We start from the raw sequence: 11,092 nt of genomic DNA, 5'->3' as shown, positions 1-11,092 counted from the left end.
ACAATCTCCACCCCTGGTCCCTTTGGACCAGGCCATAGGGTTTAACATTGCAATGAACTCCTCCCCTTGCCCCTGCTCCAGCTTGGACTTATCCACAGACTGCAGTCCCTTAGGGGAGTACCTGCTGCAGCATAGACTTACCCACAGCCACAGTTGCTTTGAGGTGCACTGTTCCAGTGTGGCCTTCTCCATGGGACACAATGCCTTCAGAGATATACCTGCTCCAGTGTGACCTTACCCACAGGCACAGTCCCTTCAGGAGTGACCCTGCTCCAACATGGCCTTACCCATGGCTGCAGTCCCTGCAGGGGTGTACCTGCTCTGTCGTGGGCTTATCCGTGGCCACACGCTTTGAGGTGCTCCAGTGTGACGTCATGCACAGCCACTCATGCTTCAAGGTGTACCTGCTGCAGCATGGACTTATCCACAGCCACAGATGCTTCGAGGTGTATCTTTTCCAGCGTGGACTTATCCTTGGTCTACAATCCCTTCAGAGGTACACCTGCTGTGGCACAGACATAACCACGGCCACAGATGCTTTGGGGTGTCCTGCTCCCGCGTGGACTCAGCCACAGGTCACAGTCCCTTTGACTCAAGTTCACACTGGAGTTCCAGCCTGTCCAGTACAGCAACGATGCCCTGGCCATCTGCCAGCCCAGGTGCATAGCCATTGCTGTTATCAAAATGTTCCCAAGCAGTAGAGGGAAGTTCTCCTTGAGCCAACTGAAAACCTTTCTGATGCAGATTTTGGTTCATTCACCTTGCTGAAACTTCTTACTGTTCTTTTCTTCCTAAAACTCTGCTTGGGCCCCTGTCCTAATCAGAAGCTCCCAGAAATGGGATGAAGGCCTCCACACGCACCCATTGCTTCAGATATCCTTCAAATGAGCAAAGGCCTGAGGCTGGGATGCAGAACTCCTCATAGCAAGAGAAGGCTTATCTATAGTTAACAGCTCCCCTTGTAGCTATTGTGGGGTCTCTGAACCCAAAGCCATGCCGAGATGGATGTATTTCCTGCCCCTTCCCCCTTCATCCTCTCCTTATGTCAAACCTTCAAAATTAAATGACAGCGTCAGCAAAGAGATTGCTGCTGCTTAATGAGTTTCAATTGGGTTGCAGATTGAAGCCTGACTCCTTGCAATGACAGATTAATAGCTCCTTCTGCTGAAGCTTTACAGCATGTTTTAGGGGGAGGAATAATTATTGTCTGGGCTTTTTTCTTTTAAACTGGGAAACTTCATTTCTTGCTAGTGCCTGAGCCAGGTGGTATTACTGCAAAGCTTTTTGTAACAGGAGGCTTGACGTTATTCTTTTTCAGACTCTGAGGAGCTTGTGGCCTCCTGTTTAGATATGCCAAGCGTTTCTAGCATGCATATGCAAATGGGGAGAAAAGCAGTAACAAAACACAAGGATTAAATAGGAAGCTTTCTGTTATCTACCAGAGAGCTGCTGCTGTTCCTGCTGTTTGTTCTTGTCGGGTGCCTGCCAGTGTGGTCACAAATGTGCCTGGGGGAAAGAATCTCAGTGTTTGGGGTTTTTCCTCATTTGGCTTAGAAGTCTGTGTTGAAAGAAATGCTTCAGCTCTGCTGCTGCCACAGGGGACTAGAACCAGTTTCAGCTGGCACCCTGTTAGGGAGTCACCTCTGTATGGGGCAAGGAAAGGGAATCACAGGGTGGCAGAGGTTAGTGTCTCTGTGGTTGCCCATTGCAGCTTGCGCCTCCGGGGGAATGTGTGCGGCGTTAGTATGTGTATGGCTTTCACTGCTTTGGGGTTTATAGCTGTGCTGGTTTTGGCTGGGGTAGAGTTAACTTTCTTCACAGTAGCTTGTATGGGGCTGTGTTTTGGATTTGTGCTGAAAACAGTGTTGATAACACAGGGATGTTTTCGTTACTGCTGAGCAGTGCTTGCACAGCATCAAGGCCTCACAAGAAGCTGGGAGGGGACACAGCCGGGACAGCTGACCCCAACTGACCAAAGGGATATCCCACACCATGTGACGTCATGCTCAGCATATAAAGCTGGGGGAAGAAGGAGGAAGAGGTGGGGGGGAGTGTTCGGAGTGATGGCGTTTGTCTTCCCAAGTCACCGTTACACGTGATGGAGCCCTGCTGTCCTGGAGATGGCTGAACACCTGCCTGCCCATGGGAAGCAGTGAATGAGTTCCTTGTTCTGCTTTGCTTGCGTGCGCAGCTTTTGCTTTCCCTATGAAACTGTCTTTATCTCAGCCCATGAGTTTTCTCACTTTTACCCTTCCGATTCTCTCCCCTTCCCCCTGTGGGGGGAGTGAGGGAGCGGCTGGGTGGTGCTTGGTTGCTGGCTGGCGTTAAACCACAACAATATCTAAGGAGGAATACTTACGCTTCTAAAAGTACAAAGAATCTTTTTAAATATTATGTATAAAATACTTAACAGCAAATGCTTTGTTAAATCTGTGTTGCATGAAACAATGGTTATGTGGTAAATGAACTTGAAAACACATGAACAAGGAGAGTTGAGATTAGTTGCAGACTCTAGCGTTCTTTATAATCTCTGACAAATACCTGTGCCTTTTATAACTATGGTATCTTATTTCCAAGTTGAGAGTGTCTCTTTAAATTGTCTTCTGTGGCTTCTCTGAGCTCTTCCACTGAGTCACTGCTAAAGCTGGGAATTGGTTCAGGGGCCTTGACTCACAGTCCTGTGCTTGGACCAGCAGCCACAAGTTCTTACCACAGGACAGCAGTTTCTTCCAGGGCTGAGCCTTCAGTTTAGGCTGTTCAATGTATGATGTGGTGTTGTGGTTTGTTGTGGGTTTTTGGTTTTGTTTTGTTTTTTTAAGTTGTTGGTTTTTTTCCTGGATTTTTAGATTCTAGGGGAGAATACAGGGAGCAATTTTTCTTACTGGTTATCACTTTGCCACATTTTTATGATCATGTTTCTGTGGTTGTCATCTTATTTGGAACAAACTAATTTTTCTGGAGTTATAACTCTTCTATGCAAATGTGAAGCTGTATGTGAAACTTAATAATTCTTCAGAAATTAACTACTGAAATTCCAAAGCAGTCTTCTGTTTAAATCTCTTGATAGTTGTATTTTTAAATTACTTTTTTCTACCTTAAACCTGTTCTTTAACCCCATCATCAGTAAGAACGCGCATTACAGAATAAAGCCTATCTGCCTGCTTCTGTAGTTCATAAATTTTTTTTGACCACTTCACTATACATCTGAGTATGTAGATCACGCTAACATGACATGACCTGAAAAAGAATTAGTTTCCCTAGGAAAAAACAAAGCCACAGTTAGTCAGAAGGCATTTTTGACTATCACAGACACTCTTGTGGGTTTTTTGGAACCCAAGGCTTGCGAGAAGGCAAGGGTGTGCATGGTGCACGTGTCTGGCAGTGCAGAGCCAGCAAGTTAATTTGACATTTGGTTCTTCAGTGTCCCAATAACATCTTTTTGAGTAATCTGTTTATTTAAATTCAAAACTATGCTTAGTTTGGCTTATTTAAAAAGTGAATAAGAAGCTTATTACAAAGATGCCCTTGATAGCATACTGCTACGTGGGCCTACAAGGAAGAATTACCGGCTTGTTTACTGTCTTTTAACTTCCTTATCTAAAAAAGCCCTAAGGCAATGAGAAAGCATGACCTTGAATCTGTTATTCAGCATTTCATGTTCTGGATATCCCCAAAACTTCCTTCAGATTTCAAGAATTGGCATCACCTGCCTCCATTCCCTGTCAAAAAAATGCCTTTTTTTTTTTTTACTGAAATGTGATGAGTACTTGTCTTGTGTTTATGCTGCTGAACATAAACTGCTGAAGACGAGGATTAATTTCAGAACAGGCTTCCCATTTTTCAAGTCTCACATCCTCTGGAGTGATGTGACAAGCTGATGAATGCCATGCTGGCAGTGTTGCACCATTAAGAAAGTAGCTAATAGATTAGCGATGCTGAGTGCGAGACCGTAATGAAGGTCTGGAGCTCTGCAGTCACTTGCTTAACCCTTCTTCAAGGGATCATACAGCAGTGTTCCCCTGCACTCCTGTACGCGATAGCACAGTGAATGGCAAGCAAATGGTATAGACAGTGGGTTGCTAGCACTTCTGGAGGTGGTATGTAATGCTTGATCTGATTTTTTTTATGTGCAACATTACCAGCTCACTTCTGGACCAGAAACTATGCTTGAATTACTTTGTAAGAAGTGTTGGAACTTCCTCATAAATCACTGTCCAATTTGAAGGTGTGGACTGTGAGGTTCAAAGGTTGACCCTGTATTAGGAAAAATACTTTCTCTGTTGGTGTCTCAGGCTATTTAAAGTAAAACTTTACAACTGTGAATCTTGATGCACACAAACATCCTATAGTAAAACAAGCTGTATGATAAACATTATTAGTCTTTTGCCTTGAAAATACTTACAGGGCTTTCTTTCATCCTTCTTGCCAAGTTCTTCTTCATCTTTGTTTCTTTGTCTTCAAGCTGGTAAAAAGTTTAGTTTGGGAGTATGGAGAAAAAAAATCTAGACTTTCAAATGTAAGAAATCCTTTTTATGTATTCCTTATGTGTGTGTGTCTGGTTTTTTGGTTTGGTTTTTTTTTTCCTTCCCCCCCTTCAAAAGCAGACAGGTATTTTACTCACCATCACCTTGCCCCACGAGGAAGCTGGTGTCCAAGTACTCAACATAAACTATTCTGCCTCTGTGTGGGCTGCACTAAGGAGAGACAGGCCGTGTGCCGAAGTGAGACTGGGTCTCACTGCTGACAGTGCTGCCCAGCTTGACAAACCAGTCAATGGCTTGCTGTAGTGCTGCCATCAAAATTTACTACTTTTACATTTAAAAAAAAAAAAGGGAAGACTACTAGCAAGTGCTTTCTCTGCTATATCACAGACTCTGCTTTTCTGTATTTATGTGGCATTAACAGTAGCTGAACATCTCCTAGTCACCCCCTCTGCCTGCTTTCCATAGGGTGGGTTGTGGCCCAGGGCAAAGGGCAAGTCAGGGCGGATTGAGGAAGTAAAAGCATCCCCTTCCTGGTCTGCTGGATCACTTTGGCTTTTATGATCAGACTCTTATATTGCCATTTCTTCTCCTCTGACTTAGTTTTAGTCAGCAGTGCAGTCTGTCATTTAAACAAACAAAAAAACCCCCACCAACCCAACTCCAAAGCAACAGAAATCCCCAAGACTGACCCAGGAAGCAACAAAGTTGCTTTTAAAGAAACCTTTGCAGCATAAAGTACCTGTCTGAGGGGTCCAAATGTTCATGGGAAAGAGTATGAATTGCAGAATGAACTAGGCTGGAAAGGACCTCTGGATGTAGTCTTGCCCAGCCCTCTGCTCACAGCAGGCCCCCAGAGCTTGGGCCACTTGGGGCCATATTTGTGTGAGTTTGGGCTATATGCAAGGATGGAGGTTATACAGCCTATTCTGGTGCTTAGCAACTTCATTGTTTAAAAACAACAACAACAAAAAAACTTCACCTAATTTTCTCTCCCTGCATTGCAACAAGTTTGTTGCCTTTAGTCTTAATCACTGTGCACTTTTCTGAAGAGTCTGTCCCTCTCTTCTCTGTCTTTGCAGTAGATAGCCGCAAACAGCGATAAGATCTCCGCTGAGTCTCCTTCAGGCTGAGACGTGGTTAATACGAACTGCACTGCGTAGGGAAGGACCCTCAGTATTCAGTGCCTGGCTCTTTACCAGGAGCGTATGAAAGAAACGGTATCTAAACAGGTTTGAGTTCACCAATTGATCCAGTCCACTGATTCACAGTTTGAATTCACTGATTGAACTGTGTGTCGTGGAGTGTGAATGCCTCCAGTTCCTGCAAACTGATGCCCGCTGAAGCTCCCTGAAACCTCAGGGCTGGTTCTTCAGCAGAGAAGTGGGCTGGAAACCACGCAGAGCTCGGCTCTGACCAGGGACAGGTGCTCGCGGTTGCGCATGCCTATCTGAATTCATATTCTCACTTCAGTGAGTTCTGTGCTCAAACAAAACCAAAAGTAAATATGCCATTTAAAATGGTGTATTGTGTAGATGGGTGTTGACTATGTCTGTAGTCTAATGTTTTTTATTATCAGTAGTGATTTGTTTTAAAAGGGAAAAAATATTCTTAGCTTTTTAATGCTTCATTTCCAGTAAGATGTTCTTTGTGTACCAGCTGTGTGATCGGCATTGTACACGCAAGATACTGGCATAAATGCTTTCTCTGTTAAAAGTGAGAATGCAAGTCATGCATACAGGGCATTAAGTATTAATTTTTGAGATTATCCTTCCTGAGAGTCTTTGAGCAGTGACGTAAACTTGCCCTTGCAACAGTTACCACAAACCCAAACTTTGAAAGTAAGGCTCTTCTCAAATTTTGAAGTATTTGTAGCCCATTTCTAGCTTTTTTTTCCTCTTGTGACAGTCTTGCAGTAAAAGACAGAGCTGGATTAGTGGCCCTAGAGGTTTCTTTTTTGAAGAAGTAAAATGTTCTTAAGCAGTCAGATGAATATTTGCTCTGTTGATCCAGGTTCTCCATAAACTCTTCACCAGTGAGACCTTGTGGCGCAGAAGTAACACGGAGTTTGTGTACTGATTCTTCTATATCTGTTCCTAGCCTCCAGCATCCATCCTCCCCTTGCTTCCAAACAAGCAACAGAACTATACTGAATTTATGCTTGTGTTAACAGCCTAGAAGTAAGTCTAGAGTATCCCACTAGATTTGTCCATTGGGCAATTCCAGGTCTCTCTTTCTTTCCTGTTTTTGTTCTGCAGCTGCAACTCTGATGTTTTGGAAATGGTTGAAATCGAGTATCCAGAGAGAATTTATAGAGGATGCCCTGGCCATCCGTGTAACACCTAATGGCAGGCAGCTTTAGAAGGGCATCCTTTCTGAAGCTGTAAATCAGGCTGTTCGGTCCGCCTGAAAAGTGCTTGGGTTTTTAGGTTTTTTTGGGACCTCGGGGGTTGACTAAATAGATAAAGCAACATTAACAAAGCTTATCAGGTGAGATGGGATGCTGGGACCTCGGGGGTTGACTAAATAGATAAGCTTTGTTAATGTTGCTTTATCAGGTGAGTTGGGATGTAGAAATCATCTAACAAGTCCAGCAACTTTTTAGTGTGTAAAAGACTTGATGTTTATTGGAAAACTGAAAATACTTCCATACGGTTTTCCACAAAGACTTCACATTTTTTTTGGAAAAGCATTAATGACTTCAGGATTTCTGCAGCTCACAGAGTGAGTGCAGAAATCACAGAGTGAGTGTCCAGCTGACACACTTCACTTTAATGTTCAAAACCTGTTATTTTGGGACTGTATGATAAATACAGCAGTATGCCTGTACCTTTGTAAGTTTGGGGAACTTTCCCCTCTTTTAACTCATCTTTTGAACTATCAAGTGCCTAGTATTTTTTGCTAATGAAGCTGTCCGTGGTATTTGTGTGGCTTCCTTAGCCTCTTCTATTTTCACAACTGAGCCCGATGTAGCTTTAGCCAGTTGGCTGCACCTTGCCTTGACCAGCTGCCGCTGCTTCTGCTGGCCTCCTGCTTCGACACCGGCCACCATGGTCCCAGCTGCATCCTGCTGCGAGACAGCAGCCTGGCAGCAGGGATCGGATGTTCCTAAACAGTGTGGTGCTCGGTGCAAAGGTCGTCCAGTTCGGTATTTTATCGGTAGAAGGTGTATGAAAACAGGATATTTCCCTGTAGCTGTGTTAGCTGGACCATGGGGCTCTGAGGCTTAAAGGATGTTTCACTTCAAATACTGGGTATCAATTATGGATATAATTGGCATATCTTCAAAACTTATTTTAAAATAACTGGTATATTTTTATTATGGGAGGAAAACGTATGAGTGGATTATAATCCAGTAGTGTAAAGCGATCACATCCTGCTTTCCAGCGCATCTTGCTAATGCAATAGCAACGGGGGTTTCCCATCTGCTTTTGCAATGAGTTCACTGAAGGGCGGCCTCTGAGCCTAAGAAGCTATTACGTCTATCGGTGTCCCCCTCTCTATTCTCAGCTTAGTAGCAGTATAGAACTGGCTTTGTGCCACTGCTCTGCATAAGCTCATCTGTACAGTTTTCATTCTGGCTTCTGATTTACTACGGGATTTCTGGCTGGTGCTGGTTAGATCAGTTTTTTAACACAGACAGTCTTCCTGATGTATTCTGTGAGCCTAGCTCTTCCTAGGTGTGAGGGGGCTGAGAGCAGCAGAAAGCTTTGGCTGCTTGCCTGGCTGGGTTGGTGAAGATGTCTCTAGCCATAACTGGTAGTGCAAGTGGCTTGGAGGTGACTGGCCCTAACCTGTCACTTTGCACAGAGCTGCTTTTCTGCTGCATCCATCATGTGTAGCTGTAAAATGCTCCGGGGTTGTTAAGAGCATGCTTGTATGAACCACTGTATTTTAAATTGTCAGCACTTGAAATTTCAGTAAGTAGATTTATCGTGCTGAGGGGGTTTCTTCCCCTGCGTTCTCTTTGAGTACGTACATCTTTTTTCTGATAAAATACATCTTAATCTTCCAGTTACTTTTTAATGATCTTGTTGCCACTATGTTCTTTCGATGGTAGAGAAAGAGGGCTGGAGGCGAGCTGCCCGCTAGCATCATGGCTACTACCTGCTGTGCCTTCTCTTGCATTAAAACTATTTTTCCACTCTGAACTTGAAGAGAATGAGCCATGTTCTTCTGGTTGGCTTTTTTGGGGTACAGTTTGGTTACTCTTCATGCTATGCCATAAAGATAAGTCTGTTTAGGTTTTTTTGTGGTGCGTGGTAGGATTTTTTTCTTTGTTATACCTCATTTATTCTCTGGTTCTTACCTGTCAACTTCATTTACCATCTTGGGGAAACAGATCTATGGATGCAGAGTGAGGGTCGCAGGGAGCAAAACCAGCATTGACTGCTGACTTGTCAACAAAAGGATCAAACATCCATCTTCATCTTGCAGTTGTCTGGAATGAGGATTAAATTGCAGGTCATCTTAAGGCGACAGGGGAGCCTTTAGTAAGTGGGTATCAATTTGTTTAATTACCAGACGAAAAACACTTTGACTGTTCTTATACGTTCTGTCCGCAGAACTGGAGTCTTGTTCTTTTCTTAGTACATTGTAAAAGGAACGGTGCTCAGTTAAAACCTTGTGCTTCTCCAGCCTCCTGGCATGGCCCTTCCATTAGGTTACAAATTATTTTTTGTCATTGTGTTTGATGCATCCCTTATTGATAGTGTTTTCTGGTTGGATTTTGTCTAGGCTGGCTGTGTAATTCTTCTTATCTTCCTGAATCTCAGGTCTCTTGTGATTGTTCATTTTTTACCTGAATTTATTTTTGGTTTTGTGAAATGTGAAAAATGCTTGTAAAAGACATGTAGCTGGCTTCTTTGTGCATGTCATCCAAATTTTAGTTGCAAAGTTTGCAGAGTACGCCGGAGATTGTGCAACAAGCATTGTTTGCTTGCTTAGAATTGCCGGGCAAAAAAGCTGCATCCTTGCTGCAGCCGTAAAATATTATGGCAAACATCACTGTTTCAGCTCAGTTATGGTCACATGTTTTCAGCAGTCTTTATTTGCCAGCAATGGTGTTTCTACTCAGTTCTGTTCTTAGGCAGGTGAAATGTATTTGATGTGTCCTAGTGTTTAGCCTCTCGTGCAGCTCAGGGTTTACACGTTAGAGGTGTGAATGAGGGTGAGGAAGACGAAACACGAAACAGAGTATTTTGTTTGTCACTTCAGCCAGATACTAGATTTCATAAATTCATCAGTAGTTTTGGTGTGCTCAGGGCCTCTCTTCCTCTGCAGGAAACTGATAGTAACAATTCACTGCAAAATGTTTATGATGCACGTATGCTTGTTAAGGCTCACGCATTATACCTTGGATGTTATTTGAAACTAGAAAGTTAGGTACAGGAGTAGCAAATCAGCCTTAGTTTTTTTTTTTTTTAAATTCTCTTCCAGGACTTATAGTTGGGGTGATCTTGAGATATGGGACTCCCTCTACCAGCGGCCATGACAAGCCATTCAGCTGCTCTCAGGAGGACAGGCCGTTTACAACCCTGCTAGTCAACGTCAGTGGGAAGTTCTTTGAGTATACGCTCAAAGGTGAAATAAGCCCTGGGAAGATCCACAACGTGGAGCAAAATGACATGTTGCGTAAGGTAAGGATAGACCATCTCTTGTGCTTGGCTGAGTGTTTCTCCTTTATCTGTGCTTCCCTCCCTCCTTCCCACACCATCCCATTTGAATGTTGGGTAGTATCAAGTGTCTGTATTCCTGATAGTAACAGCACTTCAATGCCTAATTCGAAAGCACCTTCTGTATTACATCGCTGCCGGCGAAACTGTGCTCTATTGCACTTATGTAGTGCTTTCCCAAAGCCCTTGATTGCTGTTTGAAGACTTAATGTATATTTCGGACATCTGTAGAATTCACGAAGACCAGCTGAACAAAAAAAGCCTGATGCTGCCTTGTATAATACAATATAGGGAAAATGATCTTTTCTTAGAGAAAAGTGATTGTTTCTTAGCATTTTTTTTCCCTCTATAAAAAAAAAAAAGAGCTTAAATAGCATATCCTCTGCAAATACATGAATATCATTTACCACAATAAGAGATATTTTCTCCAGCATAATTTCTATTAAAATTTTTTAATTTAAAAAGGGGACTGTGTTTGGGACTGCTGCAAGACTATCATTGGTGATGGATGTAACGTCTGTTTTTCTAGATGCTCTTTACCATGAAGAGCTGCTGCTTTTTGCTGCTGCATATGTAGCGCTGGCCACTATTTTGGAGGGTCAGCTTAGCCAGTTGTTTGCTGTTTCAACAACCAAAAATGGTAGCTGTCAGAAAATGAAAGAGGAAAAAGACCTAACAATTTGTGTATGTCTGTTTCTAATTGAAATTTCATATTTTGTTTTTTAGGTAACATTTGACCCAGAAGTTTTTTTCAACATTCTGTTGCCTCCTATTATTTTTCATGCTGGTTATAGCCTGAAGAAAGTAAGTGTAATAATTTTCTGAGAATAACCTACACCCCCCCACCCCCTTAATGTGAGACTGCTGATTTGTTCAGGAATGCAGTCTCCATTTCAAGCATTTTTTTTTTTTTTATGGCAGGGGGGAAAAAATCAT

The 11,092-nt window shown here is 43.0% G+C and overlaps 1 protein-coding gene across 1 annotated transcript in view; it reads left to right on the top strand.

Moving 5' to 3' along the window:
* The window catches only part of SLC9A7 (solute carrier family 9 member A7), a 100,882-nt gene that overhangs the window by 46,547 nt on the left and 43,243 nt on the right, over window positions 1-11,092 (top strand). The window contains exons 2-3 of the mRNA XM_009281373.2: window positions 9,921-10,120; window positions 10,883-10,960. Of these exons, the coding sequence (XP_009279648.1) occupies window positions 9,921-10,120; window positions 10,883-10,960 (278 nt within the window). The remainder of the gene's footprint in view (window positions 1-9,920; window positions 10,121-10,882; window positions 10,961-11,092) is intronic.

This window comes from Aptenodytes forsteri, unplaced genomic scaffold (assembly GCF_000699145.1).
Source record: "Aptenodytes forsteri isolate BGI_AS27 unplaced genomic scaffold, ASM69914v1 Scaffold212, whole genome shotgun sequence".
Lineage (NCBI taxonomy): Eukaryota > Metazoa > Chordata > Aves > Sphenisciformes > Spheniscidae > Aptenodytes > Aptenodytes forsteri.
Note: the sequence above shows the minus strand (reverse complement) of the source record. Positions and strands in the feature narration are given on the sequence as shown.